At 43.8% G+C, this 25,435-nt stretch overlaps 1 protein-coding gene across 5 annotated transcripts in view; it reads right to left on the reverse strand.

Annotated features, from left to right (window-relative positions):
• CUNH15orf40 (chromosome unknown C15orf40 homolog) overlaps positions 1-23,249 on the reverse strand; it is a 40,180-nt gene extending 16,931 nt beyond the window's left edge. Inside the window, exons 1-5 of one of the 5 annotated variants that reach the window (XR_006415556.1) lie at positions 23,151-23,177; positions 21,378-21,501; positions 19,945-20,072; positions 18,208-18,351; positions 6,049-7,750 (exon numbers count right to left, since the gene is read on the reverse strand). Coding sequence is in view for 1 of the 5 variants with exons in the window: in XM_044438851.1 (XP_044294786.1) it covers positions 18,259-18,351; positions 19,945-20,072; positions 21,378-21,501; positions 23,151-23,162 (357 nt within the window). In the remaining 4 variants the exon portion in view is untranslated. The other 4 variants (XR_006415553.1, XR_006415554.1, XR_006415555.1 and 1 more) reach the window with 4 other exon arrangements.
• Positions 23,250-25,435: the final 2,186 nt, after the last annotated feature.

Consider the following 25,435-nt stretch of genomic DNA (forward strand, 5'->3'; position numbering starts at 1 on the left):
ATTTTCAACCTTCCCCCTGTCCAAACCTGATTTGTTATTTCAAGTGTGGGTATCTGTATATGAAAGGATATTTTTTAGCAATAATGTCTAAGTGAAAGAGAAATCAGAACAAAGAAAAAGAATTCTGGAACAAATTCAAATACTAGAGGATCGTCATAAAAAACCAATAAATCAATTTTAACTGGACTCAGACAATTAAGAAATCAAATAGATATAACAATAACAAAGACAGAGGAGATACAAAAGAAGTTGAGATTTTTAAAACAAAAACACTACATGCAAATAAACCTAGAAGATACTGTTTTAAGAAAGAAATGGAAAGATCTATAATGGGTGAAAAAAGACAATGGAATAACATATGTTGAAAAGAAAATTCATGACCAATTTACTAGGTTTTTTCAAATTTATATTTTAAAAAATGACCGCAGAAGATGGAAAGGACCAGTATATAAAGAAACATGTCTTGAGAAATTCACCCCTGAGCAGAGGAAAATACTGACTGATACTATTACCATTCAAGAACTATCGCAAGCTATTAGAAAATTTTAAAAAGATAACGTACCTGACCCCAACAGATTTACTGCTATGTATTGCAAGTGCTTAGTGGAAAAATTAATATTACCACTTCAACAAGTAATGAATTTCAACAATGAAATTAAAGGAGAGAATATTACCACCAGCATGGTAGGAAGTTCATATATCATTGATACATAAAGAAGCTAATGATCCTATGTTACCATTCTTACTGACCTATCTCATTATTAAATGTGGACTACAAACTTTTTACTTCAACAATGGCAGAGAGACTAAGAAAATGTATAGAAAAGATTCATACAGATCAGACTGGATTTTTCCCAAAAAGATATATGAAAGATAATACACATTTTGTGATTGATGCAATTGAATGGGTTAAGAAGAAAAAGCTGCATTTATTTTTTTAGATGCAGAGAAAGCTTTTGATAATCTGTCTTGACTCTTTTCAATGAAAACTCTCCAGTGTATAGACTGTAGTTCAAGCTTTCTGAATTGGATTCAAGCAATTTATACTAAACAACATGCTAAGGTTTTAATTAATGGCATATTAACTGACAGTTTTCAAATGGAGAAGTGAATATGCCAAGGATGCCCTTTATTGCCTCCTTTATTTATTCTTGTACTGGAAATTTTAGCAAAAGAGATAAGACAAGACAAGACCCAAAAATCAAAAGCTTTAAAACAGGTGGAGAGGAATACAAAATGAAATGTTATGCTGATGATATAGTCTTGACTATTCTAAATCCACATCAGTCTATTCAGAAATATTATAGAGCAAATTGAAAAATTTGGGCTCTATTCAGGCTATAAGTTCAATAAGAAAAAACAAAAAATCTAAAAATGCTAAAATTTGTGACAAAGTAGGAAGAGGAAAGCATAAAAAAAGATTTCAGGATGTGAAATAATCTCAAACCCAGTTAAATACGCAGGGATAAATATCATGGGACATAATAACACACTATTTCAAGATAATTATCAAATAATGTAGATGAAGATCCAAAAACATTTACAGAAATGGACTAAACAACACGAATCATTTTGGTGAAGAATTTCCATTATAAAAATGAATGTACTAAGATGAACTTTCTATTTCAGAATGATACGAATTGCTATGCCAGGAAAAACTCTCCAAGACTGGCAAAGACAACTAAATGTCTTTATCTGGAATGGCAAAAAGCTGAGGATTAGATATGAAATCCTTCAGGATGAAAAGCAGGCCTTGCAGTGCCTAATTTAAAGCTATTCTCCTATGCAGCTGGCCTGGTTTGTTTTGCAGATTGGATTATAAATGCTAATGATAGGCGAGTGAAGGTAGAAATAGCAGATCTTGAAAAGGGATGCATGACCTCCTATGGGTTAAAGAGTCACTTAGAAAGGCCCTGATGACAAATAACAACCATGCATTAAGAGATGGCCTAATACAAATTTGGTATTCCATGAGGAAAGAAAATAGTCCTCCAATCCCTCTTTTGATGTCCCCAGTTGAAGCACTGGGAAAATACTTCAGGGAAAATAATGATTTTATAACTTATGGAGATATGATTGATCAACAAGGAGGAGTTAAATCTTGGCAACAACTAAAAGATGAAGGGGAAACTATACAGTGGTTTGCTTATCACCAACTGATTTCAAGATTGAAAAAGGAAATACAAGCAGGGAAAGGTTCTTTAAGAGATTTGACATTTTTTGAAAAGTTGATTAAAGAACAGAATGATCATCTATTTGGATGACCTTACAGTGACTATAGCCTGACACTGAAAATCAACCAGTGTGAATACCAGTTTGTATCTGTCCACTCCTGGGAGTTCTACAAACCCACCCCAGGCAATGGCTTCACTGTAAAAGCAACCAGTCTTCCGATGCTCTTCATCGGGTGCTAAATGAAGTAGGCTGAGGGTAGTGGTGGGGAGAGGAAACAAGGGCTGAATTGGTGTAGCCATTAAGTTTGCCTTTAGTCTTCAGACACAGAGCCCAGTCCAACTGGGATGCTGGTAGCCCTCCAGACTTGATCGCCTCCAGATTCCTCTGACTGCTAAACATTTAGACCACCAACTTTGAGTGGGAGGGAAGCAGCCCAAGGCTCCACCGGGATACTTTGTGTGGTGGCAGCTCCTGTCTCCTCCCCTTCCCACCCCTGGAATACCCACTCAAGTCCTTCTCTGAGGTTGTGTTTGCAGCCTTGGAGAAGTGGTCAACATGGCTCTTTTTACATTGGCTGCAAGGAGTAGAGAGGGTGTTCTGAGCTTGGAACCCCAGTTTCACCCGAGACAGAAATATTCTATATTCATCTAGGACCTGCCTAGCAGCCATGCTGTTACTTTTAAGTAGACAAACACCTAGGATGTTGGGACAAAGAAGCACATCGTAGATGATTCCCTAGTTTTTAGAATATAAAACCTAGCAATTTTGTGGATCTGTCTCCATCTTCTGCAGCAACACGGTCCCATCTGCCTTTTCCAGGCCACAGCAAGTGAAAAGACATATTCTAATCTCCACAGCTTCATGCTCAATAGAGCTCTACTGGAGTGGGGAAAACGGGTCATCCTGTCTAGTATTCTGTTGCCATTCTAATAGTGGCTGATCTGGGATGTTTACATACAGGATATGCTGGGAAGAGCCTTCCTTGTCTTCTGTCTCTGAGCAGGGTGTATCATAGAATTATGGACTTGGAAGGAGCTTATAAGTCCATTGGGTCCAACACCCTGCACAATGCAGGGCTCAAGTCTCCCATCCAGATTCCAACCAGGCCTGTCCCTTCTTGATTTCCATGGGAGATCTCGCATAGTTAGCACTGTTGTTATTGGAATGAATTGTGGGGTTCAAATTGCTCAGATAAAATGTGTCATGGACAGAATTATATTTACTGAATCCCCCTCTGTACCACTTACCACATCCAAACACCTCTCCCTTTTATTGCTTACTTTTATTATACATGCTTTGCACTGTTTGAAGTTTTTATCTTGCATGTTGCCTTGATAGAATTCTACCCTTAAAGGCAGCCTAAAATTCATTTCCAGCGTCAGTCTTTCTCCAAAATCAGCTGCCCACGGCCACCATTCTGCTCTGCTTAATGGTAAGACTGCCTAATCCCAACCAGGCCTGCCTGCCTGCCCTTCCTCCCTTCTCCGTAACGATCTGCCTGCAAGTTTCTTAATACAGCAATCCCAGCAGTGAGACCTTCCCACCCACTGCCTTAAGTCAAGCCTGTGATCACACAGCAGAATGCATGAATTTCTGTCGTCACTATCAAGGTCATGAACTTCCAGTCTGTAAGAATATTTGTCATGAGCCTGTAAGATAGCCTGTTCACCACCACTTTCCCCTGGGCTAAACTTATCTGTCAGAGGAAAGAAAGGATACAGATAAACACATTTTGAAGGTCATCCATTTCTATTTGTCAGATTAATAGCATGTTGAGAGATCTGTCAAAAGGTTTCTTGCAGCTTCCTCTGGAGATGTTTGTTTTATTGCTGGATATTTCAAAGGGCTTTCCAAAGAAAGGTTAACTTACCCTTTGTTCTTCCAGAAATTCTAAACCTGGATGGGACAGGGTTAAATGTGTGGAGCAAATTCCCAGACTCTGGAATATTTTTCACCTGAAATACTAAACTTTCATCCAAGAAAGCCAGTACATTGGCTCAGCCCCTTCGGGGCTCATGCCTCCCCATCAGAGAGGCTAGGCATGCTGACTGGCCGGCCCAGTGAGCTTCATGGCTGAAGAGGAATATCTTGGAAGCTGTGTCTTTTCCTTCAACTGCCCTGTTCAAATCCGACAGTTCTGGGATGACCCTGCCACCAATTTCTTAGTGAAAGAATAGATATGGAAGCATGAAATATTATTTTTTTAAATTTGAAGGAGAGGATCTTGACTCGTGCAGGAGACACAGAAATGTTTTTCTTCACATGCCTGGCATTGGCCTTGCTGACTGGCTTTATATAATTATATGCAAATGAGTGCTAAATTAAGAACTTCATGCAGAGCACTTCCACACAAGCTGCCTTCTAGAAGGCAGTGCTGGTTTGAAGTCTGTGCAACTAACCTGCCTGTGTTTGTAACCACGTTCGATGTATTTTGTATGCACCAAACATCTGGGAAGCAGAGTGGCATGTTCTGGCCTAAGGATCTTTTTTATTCAAAACACAAGCTATTTCCTTCTGTTGATATAACAGGCTTCGGTGCAGACAAAAATTAGGAAAGAAATACACTGAAATTTCTATCTTTATCACATAGCTTGTCTTCTTGCCCTCCCCATTTTCAAAATAATGAAGCTGGGTTGTGTCTCTTTTCCACCACAAACAAACAAACAAACATTTGTGAAGATAATCTGAAAGTTGAATTCTGTAGCCTGCATCACTTAGGCAAATTAAGAAAAGCAAATACAACTCACCTAATCTGCTGCATTCTTGATACTAATGTGCCATTCTATGTGACCATCTTTATTCAATAATGAAGGGGCTGCCTTAGAAGATGGTCCAGATACGTCAGTTGGTTCAGAAAATAGCCGCCAGGATGTTAATGGGGACTGGCAAGTACTCTCTTTTAATGCCGGTCCTCTATCTGGCTGCCAATTGAAGTCTGGACCCAATTTAAGGTGCTGATGATGACCCACAAAGCCCTAAATGGCTTGGGTCCTTCTTACCTGAAGGAGCACCTTCTTCCCTATGTGCCTGCCTGACCCTTGAGATGTGAGGCACAGGTCCTGCTCTGAGTCCTCCTTGAAGGAGATCAGGAGAGTGGCTACCTAGGGGAGGGCCTTCTCTGCTTTGGCACCCCAACTATGGAATACGCCCCCCAGAGAGATTCAACTGGCGCTAATGCTTTATTCTTTTGGGCAGCAGACAAAAGCCTTTTTATTTTCCCATCATTTTAATGTTTAGTTGATTTTAATTGGGATTTTATTAACTTAAGTATCTTATACTTAATAATATCTTATTATCTTAAGTTGTTGGATACTGTGTTTTGTTTTTTCTTACTCGTTTTTCATTGTAAGCTGTACCAAGACACCAGTGGTAGATGGGTTAGAAAAGGTTTTAATAAAGAATTATTCCTGTTTCCCACACATACATGGGGCAGTTTATTCAGTCACCAATTTGCTTCTGTTTCTTTCTCTTTTTTGAGCAGACTTTGCCCTCGCCTGTATGCAGTCAAGTGGGAGAGTCACCTCTGGCAGGGCTAAGGGGGGACCAGCTGCCCAGCCCTCTTCTCTTGCCTGCAGGGAAGCTGCCCCTTCATCTGGGGCGATGAGCTTCAGGCCTGGAGGCTGAACCCCCGCCCCCCAGACTGAAAGAGGTGCTGGAACACTGCAAGAGCAGGAAGCACTGTATGTTTTCGATGCTAAAAAAAAATTGAGTTATATTACTCTTTTTTTATCCTTTTCTTTGCTGCTCTGGGCAGACTTAGGCCAGAAAGGCAGCTTATCTTGAAAACCTTTTGGGACAACAAAGCAAGATGTAAGTATTCTAAACAAGATAAATAAGGACTAGACATTTAGTTTGAGAAAAGAATACTGAAGATCCAAGAATGCTGAATCATTTATTTACCGCATGTATTTGTCATTTTTCTCTGGCAAATCCACAGCAGATCCACAACCCTGAGTTTCTTTCCCCATCCAGCTCCATCTTTCTGCTTCACATGGATTTCACATGACCCCAAAAGTCTCCATGGTGAGAAATTTAACATTTCAAAAGAAGCAGATTCTCTGTTTCAAGAGATTTAAATGGATTTAGGAAGCTGCATGAAGGTCATTCAACAGCTGACCAAAGCCCTTAAGCTAAGACATGAACTTTCTACTATGAGACCATCAGAATAAGCAGAGAAACAGATTTAAAGGCAATGCATTGTATTCTAGAAATGTGCAAGAGACCAGGGTGGAAAACGGCCAACTCGTGTTTGCACCACTTCACTGATTAGTTTGTGGATATTGTTGGTTAACTGAGGAGCAGACAAGGGGGAGTAAGGCATAAGTTGGCTGGGTAAGAGGCAAGGTAAGAGCAGAGGCATCAAGACATGGAACACCTTGGCCTGGGAATGTCATGCAGCAGAGTATGTGAATGACCATGTTCCCAAGCCAAGGAAGTCGCATGAGCAATAAGGCAGATGAAATCGAATGCAGGTAAAAGAAAACCCTATTTCAGAGCCAAAACAGTCGATGAACAGTTGACATGGAAGGACTGGCACCGCTGCTTTCCTTGGCACAAACCCAGTCCAGACTGCATGTGTTTGTCATGAAGGTTCTTGCGGGAGAGCAGACCTTCTTCTCATTCTCTTTTCATGGTTCTGGAGTCAACGCCACCCTGCACAGGATGACGTGGGAGCGAGAGGGAGGAGCGGCCCAGAACAGCCTTCACCCACATCCAGTGCAAGCCTTCACCGTTGGACCTGCCGGGGGAGGGGGAGGCCACCCCCTCAGCCCAAGAAAGCCACAGTGGGGGTTTCTGGAGCCTAGCCGGGGCTGCTGCCACAGGACACTCCAACGGCTTCACACAGGCTGTCCTAGGACCTTCTTCAGAACTGCACTCCACTTTCTATTCGTTTTTGGCTGAGCTACACTGGTGTTTCCTGCTGCAACCTGCACGCTACGAAGGCACACGGGCACCCTTAGCGGTGCAAAAGAGGCACACTGCAGAGCCTGGGCACACTCGCTGCTGCTTATGCAGCGTCAACGCACTTGCTGCATAATGCTCAAAGTGGCTCTAATGATCCTTCACCCGGGAAATCTGCTATGTGCTAGGAAGCCATGGACAGTCCTCCGTGGGTCACAATCCTGCAAAGCACAGGCTTGCATAAGACCATGAAAAGATTACAGGACGCACAGAATTCAGGTGCTGGAGAATCTAGGCTTTTTTCTTTTCTCTTTTCTTTGAAGGCAAGTTCCTAGCCCCTGGGACTACAAAGACAGGGTTTGGGTTTGTGCTGGGGCATCTGTAGAAATGTCAGAGATCTAAGGGGCTACTGAATAAGCTTCCAAAAGAAGGGGGCCGGTTTCAATGCCTCCCGTAGCCCACTCATTGCTCCTGTCAGCAAAACCAGGTTCAGTGATACAAAAAGGGGTACTATTTAGGTCTTGCATTTGTAACCTTTGCCTAGTACTCCATGCATGGCTTCCATATATGGCTGTCCTCTTCCCTCCCAGAGGAGGCAGGCTGCTTCAGGGCAAGGGAAGAACATTATTGCTTCTCAACAAGCCAGGGCTACTGCTCTGCATCAAGACAGATTCTGGAGGGGGAACAGTAACACGATAAATCAGGTGAACACATAGAAACAGGGGAACAGCATACACTGAAAGCAGGGGGACAGTAAAATTGTGGCTGGTCAGCAAGGAAGGATTCTTGGAACAAAGATATTTTCATCAAGCACTGAAAATAACACAGCTCCAGAGCCTGCCAGCCTTCCAGAGGCAGGGAGTTCCCGGAATTGGGGGTGCCACACCGAAGGCTCTTCTCGGGGGGGGGGGGGGCTCAAATCAGGTCAGAGGTCATGCTGGAACCTCTGGGAGAAAGTCCTCTGATGACCAAGCAGGCCAGAGAGGAAGAGGGAGCTCTTTTGGGTATTCTGGTCCCAGATTCTTTAGGGTTTTGTACACTGGTCCTGGAACCTGGCCCAGGCGGCCAGTGAAATTCCTTCAACAAAGGAACTGCGTGCTGGAAGGGGTTGCAGCTGGCAAGGGCCGAGCGCTTCTGGACTAGGCTGCAGGGCAGCCCTGCACGGCATGCGCTGCTGTCCGCCGGCCCCGAGGCTGCTGCTGGTGCCTGCATCACGGAGACCGAGGGGAGGCTGCAGCTGGCAAGCCCAGTGGAGGTGGCCAAAGGTGCCCCTGGATTCCTGTGAGTGCCGGAAAAGCATGAAAAACGAGATGCCAGAATATGGGGGGGTGGGGGTGGTTTAAAATCATCTGGGTGATTTTTTCCCCCCAATCTTGGATTGGGTTTTATTTGGGAGCGCCACTGGACTTATGCCATAGTCTTATTTGGAAGTTTCTCTCCTCAGTCTAAAAGAAACCCTGGTTTTTTCAATGGCTTCTTTGGCTGAAGTTATTTTTGCTATCATGGCTTGAAAACTTTTCTACAGTCATGACACCAAAAACATAACTAATATTTTTTAAAGGACTGAAAGACAGATACACTCAAGAATGGAGAAGGAGCATCTGGATCAGACCTTGGTTTCAAAGAAGACTTCCTGCCTCAAACAGTAAGATGTGGTATCCCGAAAAGAGTTCCGTTTACAGAGCATCCCTGCTCGTCTCCAAAAGTAGCTCATGCAGCCACCACTGCATGCTGCCAGTGCTTGTGGAGGCCGCACAGTTTTGTAACAGCAAATGACTTCTGATCAGAGCTACAATTAGCACAATGGGGATTTGCAGGCGCTTTCACCACACTTTGCATTCATGTTTGCCCCCTCACCTCTTTGCTTGGCTGGTCCAGCAGAGGGACTCAGCCAGCATCTCATGGTAATTACAGGGTGTTAGTTTTGCCTCACTGAAAAAAGAGAACAGTTTTCCCCTCCACCCACGTACACACACCACACGTGCTGGGGGAAATGACTAGAGCTTGGCAAATACCAAGAGCTTTTGATGAATCTAATGGATCTAATTAGATTTTGGGAGAGGAGAGAGATTGTAGGAACTGAAACTTGAGTACATCTTATCTGTCCTAAAGAGATGGCAAGTCAGATGAATGTTCCTTGAAGAGGGATGCAAGTTGCTTCTGCTTGGGTTCATCCGGTAACTCCATCGGATGCATGATGTGTAACACGCGGCACGGCTTATAAAATTATTATTTCTTATACGCTGTTCCTAGTTGGGGCTCCTAGTTGTCTCTGTTCAAGGTCTCTGGGCTGGCTGTATTTGCACTGGATTCACTGTAGAAACCATGTGCCATCAAGAGCTCTTCCTTGGGGCGCATGACTCATGCAACAGAAGTTTTACTATTTCTCTTTGACTTTGGTTGCTCCAGGATCTGATGTAGCCTGTATTTAAAAAGGGAGCTGGGTGAGGCTTGCTGCACTGTGTGTGCATTTCCTTCTTGCTCGCTCTCTCTGTACACACACACACGTTTTGTTCAAATTCACAACACCTCTTGAGCACAGAAGAATGTGACTCTAAGCAACAAAGCATGTATGAGCATGAAAAAATTGTGCCGGCCTGTGCAATGTTGCACAAATTACAATCATGTAGCACAGTGTGGTTCTAATTTTTCCTGTCAAAAAGCCCTGCCACCAAAGGTGTGTGGCAAGCACAAAGAATACCAAGTATCATCCAAATAGAGTATGGAATGCACAGGTGTTTCCCAGAATGGTGGCAGCTCTGGAAACAGCTCAAAGCTGGGCTAACCAGAGCTGGGTGCATCTGAGGAGAGGTGCCAGCAATGGCGCTTGAGCGTTCGTAATTTTGGGGAAGGGACTGCTTGATGGCGAAGCACAAACTCTGCAAGCAGAAGGCCCCAGGACATCTCTGATTAGAGCCAGGTAGGAAGCCCTGGAGAGCCAGTGACACCGGGATGGGGAATCACTTTTTGCCCCAAGGGCCATGCAGGCACCCCAGACAAGGACTCTTTCTCCACGGCCAGGTTGTTTTGCTTTCTTCTCTGTGCGTGGAGGAAAGGACAAATTCTTCCTCTGTGCACAGAAAAGTCAATGGAGAAAAAGTCTCTTCCTACATCACTGAGTAGCGGTACCATTCTCTGAAGGGCCAGGCTTTGCGAGGGGCCTTCACTGAACCATGCTGGGAAGCCGCACAGGCTGAAGTTCTCCAGCAGTGCGGTGGACAATACTGGACCAATGCTCCAACCGGGTTGTTTTCACATTTCCCACCTTCTCCCTCTTGTGGTACATAAACCTTTATTTCCTGCAGGAGAGCTCAGGAAGCTTTTCAAGGGCACAGATGTCTCTTAGCTGTCCAGAAGGGATCAGAGCCGCTTAAGTTCCCCTACATACCCTAATAGGATCTTCCATCCCACAAATTGCCTGCCCATATGTATAAAAGCCTTAAGGTCTTAACAGAACTGTGTGTTTAAAAAATAAATGTGGCATCTTGATCAAAATGTTCTCAGTAGTTGGAGGGGAGGGGGGAGAGCCAACACTCCAGATAGACCCATTAATTGCCTATTTGTTGGGATTATTTGCACAGCATTCTGGTTCAGCAAAAGAGAACTGTCACAGACATTACTCTCCAAAAATGGGAAAGAAAATAAGAAATGTACAAAAGCAATCTGCTACATGTTCCCATGAATACTGGGATGTACGTGGTCACTGAAAACCCGAGGATAATATCATCCCCATCACAGATCCTGTCCTTCCTGTTTTGACACAAGCGCTTGAGCTGAAAGCCAGCTGCCAGGAGACATTTCAGTGTGCTCCCGACATGTACTTTGCAAGCATCCCCTTGGTGGAGCACAGACACTGTGACATGTAGCAAATACTGTAAAATTACCTCAAACGAGCCAACCAGAATTGCTAAGAGCCTGGTGAACAGAGTGCTAGGGAGGAATCTGCAAAGCCTAATTTAAGCTCAGCCGGGTCTTCACGGCCTTTTTTAAAATTATGGATAAATCTGCCTATTTATTGCGCCAGATATCTGGCATTCTGGGGGACTCAAAACAGCAACCTCTTTCTCTTCCTGTCGGGCTTAAGAAACCAAACTCATGGAGATCATGTCCTACTTTGGTCACATACTCTGACAGGCTACCAGGGTGGAGATGGTGTGGAGAACTGGCTTTCAGGTCAAGGCTGTTACTCCTAAACTAAGCCTCACAAAGGATAAATTCATTTTTAAGAACTAGCCTTTGGACAGCCCAAGATACCCCTGGTAGAGTACTGGTTGAGATGGCCAACCGCTTTGCTGCATGAGCAACTGCTTCGCAGGATTGGCTCCTTTCAGTGATCCTTTGCTGGGCCGGGTAACTGCCTGGCATCTTTGCATCAGGTGCAACTGGATCATTCAATCACTCCCTGATTATCATCCATCCTCAGAGGAGGCTACTCATGGGCTATTGCTCCGCCCTTGCTTCAGCCCAACCTCCATGGGGGTGGGGGGGAGCATGTTTTGTCCCACCAGAATCAATCACTTCTAGATGAAGAGACTCAGCTAAGGTCTACCCTGCTCCCACAGCGCAAACAACCAGAATGGTGAATCATTCAGAGACTGGGCTCCTTTAAGGGCTGGCAGCTGTTCCTTTCATACACCCTAGAAAACAGTTTCTCATATAACAGTGAAGTGCCCATCCAGCTTAGTGCTGGAGGAAAAATTAGGCTTTCTACAGGAAATGCTGGGTTAATGTATAAAACTGCAAAATGTTATGTGGTTCAAGGTAAAGGTCAATGAGGTTCTTTAAATGATTTTTACTCTGCTGTCTCAGATGTGCCAAAGAAGCTCCTCTCCACCCACCTTTTCTGATGGTGTTATCACCAACTGCCCCAATTAGAGATAGGATGCCCGGTTGCATTTCTTTTAAGTATTTATAAGGGGGGGGGGGGGCAGGACGGGACATGTGCTCTACTTTCCAAATATGGTCTTCTATTTGAAAGGTTGTCCAAGTCCAAGCTTGGTTCAAAGATGAAGAAACCAAGGAAGAGAAGCAGGGCCCCAGCAGCAGCCAGAGCAGCCCAGCAGACCATACAAGCACAGCCTTACTGCCTTCTGTTCCAATTATGGTAATTATTGCTAATGGATATGCAGACAAATAAATTGAGCCTATGCAAATTTCACATATCTCTGCCTCTTCTCTTTGGGCTATGTACAATTGGCTACCTACCCTCTTTAAATCCTGCCTTTCTGGCTGACACTAAGCGAAAAGTAAACATAAAGACGTTGCTCCCTAGACAAGACCGAGCAGACAAGGGAGTGAGGCCATTCCATGTATGTTTGCAGCTCTGCCTACCCTGCCACCCAGTGCAGCGTGCCCTGAACTCTCCAGTCAGTTCTGAGGTCGTGTATCCTAAGCATGGCATGGCATTTTCTGAATGGGGAAAAGAGGGGTCCGCTGCTGGGTAAGGAGGTTAGCCAGTTGACACACAGCAGAGTTCCAGCTCTGTTTTGGAGGTGACGGCCTGGGCAAGCCATTGCACCCGCTGTTATGCGTCATCGGCTCCGAACAAAGCTTGATGCAGAATGGGCTGCCTCAACATTCTGGATTAACAGGCATGCCCAAATTAACGTGCCACACTGAATTAAGGTGCTATGTCGACTGGAAGTCCTTAGCAAATCGCAGGAGCTTTATCTTATATTCCAGCATGACTGCCCCAACAAGTTCATCCGTGCTCTAGCAGCAGGCGGTCTTGTGATTTCACCGTGCTTCTCAGTTTATAAGGCACTTCACTGTTGGTCTCACTGGTCTGCCAAAGTTCTGCAGACGCGCACAGACAATGCCAAAGGCTGCCATGTGGGCTGCTCCATTCCACGCCTCTGACTGGTCAGCTGTGCCCTTCCTCCTCCTACTTCTCCCACCCGTAACAGTTGACCAGCCTTCTTGGCCAGGAGCCACTTAGCTTCCAGAGGGTCAGTCATATCAGTGCATTGCAGCAAAACTGGCACTTCACCCTTGACTCTCAGGCTCGGGGTGGACCTGCTCGCCAAGGAAGTTCTGCCCATGCTGTAACGTGAGGCCACAATGCACTGTCCCTCCTGCCTCCTGTGCTACATACAGATGAAGATCGGATCAGGGTCATCTCAATCCTCCTCTCCTTTCTGAGGGCCACTGTCTCACTCTTCCACAGGACAGAGGTAGCATGAAGAGTATTTTCATCCGCATCTGCTCATTGTTCCCCCGTGTACTGCCTGGAAGCTTAGAGTGTCCTATGAGAAACATGGGATTAAAACTCTCCAATAAATGTAAATGCCGTGTGCCCGTAGTTTGCAAGTCTGTTTACGTATGAGGCTTCCCTTTCCAGAAATACACTATGCTATATAGATGCACTATGCTGTGTAAAGTACACTGTGAAGTTTGTTTTGCCACAAGTTCAATACGCTGGGGAAGGTACTATTTTCCCCTGGAGCGCTACACTAGTTGCAAGCAATCCAAAGTACATTTGCACCGAGTGCTCCAATCTCACACTGAGGACTCATTATCTTCAGTAGCGATTTCTGCACAGCAACTACATTAATAGGAAAGCCACCATAAGCTACAATGAGATGCAGCCTGCAATAACCTTGGGAAAACTGTCTGGTGCAGAAAGAGTCCCCTCATCTCCTAATTGCCAGTTGGAATGGGAATGTCTGTGTGTTCTCTAGGACCACTTTATCCACTAAACAACGATTTGGGGGCCAGTGGTATCTTTGTTTTCACAGACATAGGCTTCCTCACAGTCAGTCAGGATCTATGAACAGCTATTGCTGTTATACAGGGATTTTATTCAAGGTATCTCCTAGGGTGAAATCCCATGCATGGGCGGCTGGGAAATGTAGGCCTTTCTTCTATCTAAACATGCACAGGATTGCACCATTGGCTACCTTCAAGACCAGTCTTCCCAAGGTGCCTAAATGTTCAAAACAACAAATTCAGTACCAAATTATAGAAGCTACTTAATTGTAATGCAGGGAGTTGGACTCGATGGCCTTCATGGCCCCTTCCAACCATACTATTCTATGATTCTATGTAATAATTTAAAAATAAGTAGTTAAAATGCCAAACATTTACAGAAGTAAAAACTAATATTTGTTTCAATTAAAAGCCATGTACGTGGGTTACAAAAGCGGTTACAGTTTAAGCCAGACATGTATCTCCTGGGAAGAAATTCTGCAACAGAGGATTAAGTTAACACAGGCTTTTTGTCTAGTTCCCATCAACCTTATTGATCTTAGTGGCAGGCCGATAAGTAGGGCCTCTGAACATCACCTTAAATTTTATTTTGCATTATAACGTGTAGATACAATGAAGTATATGCACTGGAAAGGGGTGGAATATTAATAACAACAGAAACACATATAATTTAAAGACAAGAGAGAAACACATGGACTAGCGCAGCATTTTACTACCTGAAAAATGTATATTTTCCTCTCCTTAAAATTTGGCCAACTGTCGAAGATTACTCCAGAGGCTAACTGCATCATGCAGACCATGAGCTGGCCACTTCCAGTCTACAAGAAGGGTTTGAGAGCATTCACGACTTTCAAATGTCCTTGTGCACCAAATAGCCTTGCAGGAGGAGTAACCTGATTTGAGAAGCAAGGTGACTAAGCTAAAATGGAGCATCCTTATTTGATTCAGCAAAAATTAACTGAATCAAATGTACTCAATGGGCCCCATGTGAAACACAACTGCTGATGCCTTTCAGTCAGTAGCAGGCTCAGTACTGGATTTTTGAGGAAAATGAAGCAGCATCAGGTTACTGGGGTCAGAAATGCTATTTCTCTCTCTCTCTCTTACACACGCGGGCACACACACACACACGAATGACCATCAAGGATTAACTAAGCTGCTGCTTGACCATTCTCTTGGGTGAAAGAAGTGCCCCTTGGTAGTCATACTGCAATTTTCCGTGTAGCAGGATGTAACTTGGTGGGCTGCTGAGACCTGAAATGTACTCTGGACTCTGAGCTGTCAGAAGCATTAGAAGTACTGAGAGGTGCACTTTGTTAAAGGGCAAATGCTAGCATGGAGTCACAAAACCCCAGCTTGGTTCTAAAAGGCAGACCAAGTCATTCTTCCATTTATGATGCATAAAGCAAAGTAAGTTCTTCTAAAGCTGCATGCTACCAGAAGGACCTTAAAGGAAAGACAGCTTCAAGATGAGAGTTAAGTGCAGGGGAGAAATAAAGGGCCAAGGACCGCCAGATGTATCCCATTACCTCCTGATGCTCTCACAGATATGCAGGGCCACCTGAGGTAAGTCTGCTGATTTTAACAGGCAGGGAAGAAGGGCCCTCACCAGTCCTCTTCCCTGGAAGTATGAGGATTAGGCAGCATGCATATTTACTAACAGAAGAGTTTCTGTGGCCCTTTAAAAAAAGGAATCACAGGACAACGTGCAGACAGGGAAAGTAGCCAGAATATGCAATGGTATCTGGTTTGCCACTAGCCTGTGCACTTGTAGCCTGCCAGATGTTTGGGCCTTCAGCTCCTATGATCCTCCATCACTGGCTATGCTGGCTGGGGTTCAGGAGCCAAAACATCTGTAGGGTCACAAGTTCCCCTCCCACACTTTAATTAAGTTTCAGTCAGAAGGTGGTACTAGCGGCTCTTATATGTGACTTCCTTCTCTGAAAACCTTCAAAGTGCCACATCTCCTTTGTTTTGCTTCAGAGCCCCTCTCTGGACTCATCCCTTCAACAAAATCTTTGCATGCATGCAAACCACAGCTGCCATTTAAATTGGAAATAAAGATATTAAAAGGTGCTTGAGAGATAGTCGTGTAAAACAAGGCAGAAGAGTAAATGTTTATTTTCTTAAAGATTCCTTCACACATTTAAAGCCACAGAGTGTTCTTGCAAAAAGTTATTTATTGACCAAAGCTGTTTTCCAGAAGCACATTCACCAAGAATGAATCTCTGAGCGTGCAGAGTGGTTCATTGAACCCAATCTGGTATTCACTTCTAGAAACTCTCCTTCCGAGTATATCTGAGTCCCATCTTTTCAGGAGGGGCTTTTTCATAGAATCACAGAATAGTAGAGTTGAAAGGGGCCAAATAGGCCTTCACGTCCAACTCCCTGCTATTGCAAGTCGCCAGGTTAAACCATCTTTCAGATAACTGACCATTTTCCTTTTTGAAAAGGAGCACACCTTGTTTCTGCACATTGATCCTCTAACTTTTATTTTATTAATTGCTTAATTGTGAGCCGCCTAGAGAAGCTATAGCTCAACAGGCACCATACAAATGTTTTAAATAAAACAAATAATTGGGTGACCCTCTTCTGCTGAGGTCATGCCATGGGGTTGGGAGTCATGCTGACTTCATCTGTCTCTGAGACACTCCCCTGTCCCAAGCCCCCTCCCGATAGCAGCATGTCTTGGTTATTCTCAGGGGCTGCCAGAGCCCCTGAGGAGTCTAGCCTTGAGTTAAGTCCTCCTCTTCTCATCTTAATGTCTGGACGTGGCCCATATTCCAAGCTCTTCCCCTGTTCCTCCTCCAGATCAACCTGTCCTAGAAATACATGCCAAGAGCAGCTGCCCCTCTCACTCCCAACAGATACAAGCCCTACTGTTGTGGCAGTGCCATGAAGTCACATCAACACAAGCCTGTCACTCAAGTGATGTCTCGGCGAAGTATTATAAATGTTTAAGGCTGCTGAGCGACATTGCTGCTACACACAGCAATGTTGAAGGCTGTTGTAGGAAGGTTTGAGCATGGATAGAGAGAGTGGATTTGCGTAGGTTGTGGTTTTGAACTGATTATTGGAAATGTGGAATTGCAAGATAGATTTGGTATTGGCCTGCAGCACACTTTCCTGAGAGCAAGTCCCCTTGAATACTGGGGGACTGAACTTTGAGCAAACATGCACAGGGTTGTACTGAAAAGCTTCCTGATGATCCTAGCATGGAACAATATTAAACCATTATGGCCAATGGGATGGGGGGGGGGGGGACAAACTGCTGCCTTGCCCTAGGCCCCGTGGTTTCCAAGGTGGGAGATTCTAAACCTCCTCCTGCTGCCAGCATTTTCTTGAATGAAGGCCCTTAAGCTTTGCTCATACAAAGCACAGGAGCAAAAGCCCTCCAGTCTGACGGCTACACAGGAAGTCCTGGCGGTGGCCCTTGGGTACTGTGGCCACATCTGACAAACCACAGGCTAGATGTGTTCCCAGTGGATTAAGAGGGAGGCTCTAACACACGTCATCAGCCTGACAGCCAGTCAGACCGACTTTATTTTAAAACAGGTGGCTCAGCACCTAAGGCACCCTTGCCACAATCAAAGCAGAAAGCAGAATATGATGGGAGAGCAATGATGGAGAAGACCCAGCTCTAAAACTCAGTCAGAAAACATTAATTCCAAAGGAGACCTGGGACATGCTTAGGCAGAATGTAGCAAAATCAGAATTCAGACCATCCTAAGAAAGCTTCCCCAACTTGAGGGGAGTGGTGAGAGACTGACAGAGTAGTTTTCTCAATTTAACAGGAGTGGACAAGATACCAGTAAAGTCAAGTCTCCTTCATATAAAGATATCAAATATATTATGCCAATTGACAAGCAGCTCAAATTTTAGTACAACAGGGTGAAGAAGTTTGTTATCAACATGGAAACAAGAGAGATCTTTGAAATGTCATCCAGGCAGTGGGACTAATTATAGTTTTGAGAAAGGTGAAATCAGTGGCCTGGCTGTACACACTTGGTTCACAGTTGCCTTTGGTCAAATAGGGGTTTGCAAGGTTACTAATACATGACAAATGATTACAAAATCTGTTTACTGTGGACTCCAATGGGATGAATATACATACACCACTTATGTCCATCAATGTTGCTCTGAAAAAAGCTACCACAGATTCCCAGCCAGTTTAGGTGGGTTAAAAATGTGATTGGGAGGACCTCAAACAGCAACCCAAGTTACACCATAATGTCTTATGAAAGGAGTCTTCCAGTCCCTTTTGAGGCTTTTCCAAATGAAATTATACTATTCATGCATGGCCTTAGGATGTCACTGTGACCATACCTCACTGTATGGTTTAAATTAATTCTTGCAGTGGCCTGTGAAAGCATGGATAGATTCCTTGCTACCTTTTATGTGTTCTTACGTGCATAAGCTTACTTGTTCTTCACATCCTGGAGAAAGACTTGCTTAGATGGCTTGTTTACTGCTTCAGCTGAAAGCTTCTCTTCTTAGCTTCTCTAAAACGTCCTCTGGAGTCAGTGGTGCCAATATTTTCACTACTTTTTCTCGAGATTTACCTCCCTGTTTTAATACCAAAGCAAAGAATTTTAGAGAGTTTCTCACATCAAATCATCCACAGTTACCGAGTTATACTGAAATTAGAACAATGAGAGAGAAATCTGCTCAAAACTACTATCTGTTAGAATACAGAAATATTTGTACTTGTAGTACTCCAAGAGATTCATCAAAATATTTAAGGAAACCTGATACTATACAGCTAATAACATACCAGATGACAAAAAATAATGGTTACATCACTTTACAAAAACCCTCATGCTTTGATGAACTGAGAGAATATATAAAGCTACTATGACTCTTTACATCCTGATGAAGTGATAGCAATTCTGTTATAGGGTATTTCCCAAGCAATCTTTTATTGTTACTTTACAGGCAGAAGTGATCAGAGAATAAACTGAATGCCCCAATTTTTCACAATCAATCCACCTTTTTATTTAAATGTCATTTTAATTGTTAATATTATTTGCTTATTTTATCTGGCCAGGGCGACTTATTTTATATTGTTAATTTGTTTTATATTTTGAATGTATTGTATTTTAATTTTATGTTGTGAGCCGCCCCGAGGCTTCGGCGAATGGGGCGGCATAGAAATGTTTTAAATAAATAAATACATAAAATATAGATAAGGGAGAGGGCCCTGCCTTGCCTGTGTCCCATGGAGGGTGGAAGTATTTGTGATGGAGATGAGAGATGCAGCCTCAAGGCTTAGACCAGCTCTATGGAACACCTTGCCTCAAGGAGCTCAGAAAACCTCCTCTCTGTTTCTCCTTCTTTCTTTCTGTAATATTTCTTCGGGCATTGCACTGGAGTGTACTTGATGTTTTATTTAAGGGCTATATTTTATGTATGATTCCTGCCTCTGTTGAGTTTTACTGAATGTACTGTTTGTATGATATTGTGATTTAAGTGGCAATATGCTGTCCTGGGTGATGCAACAAGTCAGAGAAGGGCAGGATGGAAACTGTTAAATGAAAACATCAAATAACAATGTTAAAATTGTTAAATGCAAATATCAAACAACAATAACATCACAGCAGTGCTACTGTATAGCACCACCCTGTAATCTTTCATTGAGATTTATACAGGATGAACTCTTACATCTTCCCCTCCTTCATTCTGCCCTGAGGCGTGTAAAAACACCCAGTCATTTCTAGTTCTTCAAGATGAGCTTTTGCAGGGCAATGGAACAGGGATTTTCTCTGTGCCAGCTTTAATTTCAGGTGGATTGAAAGGGTTCACTGCTATACATCATGCTGGTAAAATAAAGGTTGGTAAAGTGACTTGTTGCCACTTATCTGTGTGGTGTGGCAGTTAGAGAGCTGGGCTGGGATTCAGGAGATCTGGGTTCTAGTCCCCACTTGGCCATGAAACTCGCCGGATGACGTTACGTTGCTAACTCTCGGTCTAGCCTACCTCATAGGGTTGTTATGAGGAGAACATGAAAAGGAGAAGAACCTTGTAAGCTGCCTTGGGATCCTTGTAAGATGAAAATAGGCAGGGTATAAATGTAATATAGTAATAATGATCAGCAGAAAAAGTTTCAAGAGCCCAAGATGAACTCCAGCAACACAGCAAAAGGAATGTAAGAGACGGTACCTTCTCCAATACAACCTCGCTCTTCTTAACTTCAAGGACCTTAGAGAGGTAGCGGCAGAGCTCTGCATTGGCCTCCCCTTCAGACGGGGGTGCAGCAATTGCCACACCCACGGCCTCTGTAGTCAGATCTGTAACGAGCAGTCCAGGGTTTTTATCTTCAAGGTATTTGTGGTGCTCTTTGTTAAGCTCCAGCTGTGAAACACTTCTCTCAAAACTCCTTTTAAGATCTCCGTGCAGCTGACATATATACAGAACAGCAGAGTGGGTGCAGAGCTCAGTGGTGGAGTACAGGCCTTGCATACAGATGGTCCCAGGGTCAGTCCTCTGCATGTTTCTGTTAAGCTACAGAAACTTCCACTTGCTGGTGGAGTGCTGCTGCCAGTTTGTGCTGACAATACTAGGCTACATGGGCCTAACTCACTATAAGGCAGTTTCCAATCTGAAAACTAGTTGAAGGATATACCACTGAGCTCCTGCTAGTGCTACTGATGTTGTGCTATTGGAAACCAATGCTTGTGCAATGTCACCAGTGTCTGCTAACACAACAAGCTGAGGTGAGGTGCTATCCATATGATCATGACAACTGATTTGACTTTTCTTTTTCATTTAGTTCAGGTCAAGTGACTGAAGAGCTAAATTAGTGCCTGCCTAATGAACTGGACTATTGTTCATAAACTGAAGCTCAAACTAAATAAAACAGAAATGCTCTTTGGCAGGTGGATTTCCAGCAAGTGGCATTTGCTCTGCTTTGTACTCCTCCAAAGCAGCAGGCCTGCAGTACAGGGGTACATTATGGACAACCTTTGAAGCATCTCAGTGGCACAGGTGAACTTTTACATGTTTGGACTGGTGGGCACGCTGTGTCCCTATCTGGACAGCAATTGCTGGACTTGTTTCTATATTCTGGTAACCTTAAGATTAGATTATTGCACTGTTTTGTACATGGAGCCTCTTCTGAAATGGTAAAGAATACCAGTTAGTTCAAAATGTGCCTACCAGATTATTAAGACTGGATGCTACAATCATACTAGACTGGTGCACCAGACCCTTGTCAGTTCCCAGGTGTTGATTTTGATTTTTAAAGCTCTTTATGGCTTGGATACCTGAAGCATCAACTTCCTCTGCAAGCACCTGCTCATAAGTTTAAGATCACCATCAAAGGCTCTAATTCAGATGCCCCACCACCTAAAGCACCTTGGCTAGTGGGGAAAAAGCTTTCATGTTATCCTGCTGCTAGATGAAGACCGTTTCCCCCTAAGCTTTTCAGTTTTTTTAAACCTTGGTTTACATCTTTTTTTTTTTCCTGCTGCTTTTATGGAGGAGACCCTGCAGAGCACTTTTGAATCCTTCTGGCAAAATAGCATAATCTTAGTGTAATACTTCCTCTCGTTAGAAATGAAGGGTTGTTTTTTTTTTAAAGATTCTCAACATACCTGTTATAGCATTTTGCTTAGATCCAGGTTTGGCATGTATAGAGATGATAACAGAACCACTTTTATCAGTTGCCACAGGGCCTGAAGGAACAGGTTTTACAGCTTCCTTAATCTGTGCCTTCCCCTTAAAATAGATCCAAGAAATAAACATTATCCACCAAAAAGTAGAGAGAGCTATACTGAAATGTAGAAAAAACAAGTTACTAACTCTTGAATAAAAATATTTCCGAAAAATAAAAAATAAAGGGAACTTTTTATTTGCCAGATGGACATTCCACAACAGCTAAGACGGGCAAAAGAATTTACTGATATGGATAAAACAAATAGGTTTAGATGTTCAACACCCAGATAATAAGCAGCATGTGCTTTAGAACATGCATTAACTGCATCAATAATAGCAATCCTTAGAGCAATGTAAGTCATCAACCCCACAGTGCACATGGGGTGCCGTGTCAGAGAACAACAAAGTAAGCCATGGAGAAGATATGAGACATACCCCGGGACATGGACACTTTGTCACTGATCTGTCTGTGAACATTTATGAAGGGAAAAAACCTCAAAGGGAGGCTCCAGTGTGATCCTTGGGACTCTGTCACACCCAGGGAGACAGATGTGCTTAGCATATCCAAACAAGAAAACTTGTACTACTGTCAACTAACACTGTTGTGAATAATCATTCTATTATTGTCCAATCATTTGAGCTTAGACCAGAAACAAACATGGGCTGGACTTCTCCCATTCTTTGTCCTAGGGATTACATTTCCCCTGTATACTTATGTTTCTGTATAGGTACATCTAACAACTGAGGTTAACACTGACAAAACAGACTCTAGTGAACCAAGTCTTCTGGTAAAGAGTTTCCTAATTCCCTGAACATTCCCTCTCCCTTATCACATATAGTTGTGTCACTGTCTAATTAGATTTTTTTTTTTAATTCAGGATGCAATTTGCAACTAACTAAGCCTAATTGAACACAATGGGTCTTATTTCTCAGTAGACATGTACAAGAGAATACTGTTAGTTTTTGGTTGGCATTACGAAATAAAACTGAAGTTGCTTCAATTTTAAACTGTAACTTACAACTAGTAGCTAATGAGTAACCGTAACGACCCTGTTATGGAAAGGCCTTATTGTTATATGTATATACTGTCTCTTTTAGCTCTTGCAAGGTACCCAAAGTGGCTTACAGAGTTTTCCTCTGCATTTTATCTTCATAACAACAGCCGTGTGGAATAGGTTAGGCTGAAAGTTAAGGACTGGCCGACTGAGGCCTAGAACGCGGATCTCCCAAGCTTGGTCCTATACTCTAATCATTACACCAGATCCCAGTAGAATACTCCAGCCGCCACCCATACACTGGCCCTCGAAATAAAATATACATCACGTATCCAGAACGTTATTTATAGAAGAAATGCATAAACTCGCTCCCATTTTTCGTGGCACCACACCGCCTGAGCTGGCACTCGTTCCCAACGAGGGGCTCACCCCTCGCGCCTGAACGCTGAACACTCGCCCTCCCACGACTAAAACGTTCGAGGGGAGGGAGGGAGGCAGCGCTGCTTCTGCCACGGCGGCCCGCCCGCCCACCCGCCGGCCGCCGCGCTGCGCGCACTATGGGCGCATGGAGGCGAAGGCCCGCCGGCCGCCGCAGCGGCCCTGCGGGAAAAGCGGGGCAGGACGCACAGCAAGCGCAGGCACTCCCTGCGTTAAGGGAAGGCCAGCCCAAGGGCAACTCTGCCCGGAGGCCCGGAGCGCGGCCGCCGGCATACCGACCTTCCGAGGCATGGCCCCGCCACCGCCGCTCCGCCCCCTCGCAACAGTCGCGGCCCAGGCGGGCGGCCATCGCCGCGCAGCCCGACGGATCGCGGGAAGGGTCAGCGCCAGCATCGCGGAGGACTTCCGGCACAACCGCGGCCGCTTCTCATAGATGTAGTAAGGTTAGAGTGGCACTCACGATCCCAGTGCCGCTCTCTCTGAGCGATAGCGGCACTGAAGAAAGCTTTGGAGAAGGCAGGGATGTTGTAATAGCAATTTTGTAATTTGGGCACCAGCCCGCGCCGATTCCTCATCCCTGTTTTAACATTGCCCCTTACGAAAAGCGTACCCTGCCCCAGCACGCGACTGATGGCTCCAATGGCTGTGGGGCACTGTATCCGCTCCGATTTTCAGCCCGAACTATTTTGGGAATGGGGTTCAGCACTGTGAATCGCTCCTTAAACGCTTCAGTTCAAAGCCGGAGCGGAAACACTGCCCACAGGCACTGGATCCACCAGCGTCCCTTGCCATGCAGGTCAATGGAGCTTCAAGTTTGTGTAATTGAGCAATGGATTTGGGCCTGGTAGTGTGGTGGGAGCATTTGAAGTAAATTGATGTACATATTTATTAAAACATTTTTATGCCGCCCCATTCGTCGAAGGCTCGGGGCGGCTTACAACAATATGAGGGAGTGAGAGAACGATTTTGTTTTGAAAACATGAAGCAGCCTCTGTTCCATTTTTAAACTGCAGCATTAATAACAAAAGACCACAAGGCTGTAATCAGCTGCGGTTAAAGGCCGTTTTCCTGAAACATTGAATCAAATGGAATGTAGATGTCTTGCTATTTGTTTGCAGGGCTATTTTACGCATATCTAAGATTCTCCCTTTCCCACCTAAAACACACAAAACTACAATCCTCAGTTGAAAATGCATTAATTCCTTTATTTGCTACTACGTGTTTAGGGATTGACTGTGCTGGTTTTTTTATGGGCAGCTAAAAAGATTTCAAAATAGCTTCCAGGCAAGGCATTCTTTACAAGACCATGATCTATTTATTAACTGTGGGCACAATCTTACCCATGCTTAGTTGGAAGAAAGTGGTAGAACTTTCATCTAACAGGATCTGGGAGAGGCCACCACCTCCTCTCAGTCAATAGTCTTCCTCACTTCTTTGAACAATAGCTCTGAATGTATCCAGAGCTAAACACTTAATGTGTTATGCATATTCACTTTGATTTTATTTTAAATCAGTATTTCCTTTCAAAAATGACAATATATGTCAAAGAAAAGACATATAACAAAGATGATTGTGGGAGATATAACATTGTCCTTTTCTTCAAAAAGGGAAAAAACGAGGAACTTGGGAACAGAGATTTCTCAAGAACTATTCCTACCACACTAATCTGATTTCATGCTGTAATTGAGCAACCAGATGGACATTATATCTTGACTTCAACACAGCTTTAACAAAATGTCTATGAAATCCTGATTAGCAAACTAGCTAAATGCTGAATGGAAGAATTATCAAGTTGATCCACAGTTGGCTATGAACTGGACTCAGAATGAGTGCTTATGAATGACTCCTGTTCAGACTGAGAGGTAACAGGTAGGGGTACCACAGGGTTCAGTCCTAGGCCTACTGCTTTTCAACATTTTTATTAATAATTTGGATGAAGTGGTGCAGGGAATGCTTATAAGATTTTCAGATGACCCAAAATTGGGTGGGATAGCTAATACCCTGGAAGACAGAAATAAAATTAAAAGTGATCTTGATAGGCCCAAGTGCCAGGCTGAAAACAGACTGAAATTTAATAGGGACAAATGCCAATTTTGGCACCCGGGGGTGGGGGGGACTGTTACAAGAGAGACAACAAGTGAGAAGGAACTTGAAATTCTGTAGATCACAAGCTGAGTATGAGTCAACAATGTGATGTGATTGCAAATAAGGAGTTTTCTGTTTTGGACTGCATTAATAGAAGTGTCACTTCCAAATAACATAAATTACTAGTTCCCTTCTATTCTGAACTGGTTAGCCCCCAGCTTGAATACTGCATCCAGTTCTGGGTATCACAGTTTAAGAGATATGCAAACTGGTCAAGGCTCAGAGGAGGCAACAAAGGTGATTAGGGGACTGGATACAAAGTCCTATGAAGAGAGACTGTAAGAAATGAGTATGTTTAGTCCTGGGAAGAGAAGTCTGAGGGGAGATCAATAGCAATCTTCAAATACTTGAAAGGTTGTCACAGAGAAGGGCCAGGATCTCTTAATCATTTTAGAGTACAGGACACAGAATAATGGTCT

Source organism: Varanus komodoensis, unplaced genomic scaffold (genome assembly GCF_004798865.1).
Source record: "Varanus komodoensis strain SLA01 unplaced genomic scaffold, ASM479886v1 scaffold33, whole genome shotgun sequence".
In the NCBI taxonomy this organism is placed as follows: domain Eukaryota; kingdom Metazoa; phylum Chordata; class Lepidosauria; order Squamata; family Varanidae; genus Varanus; species Varanus komodoensis.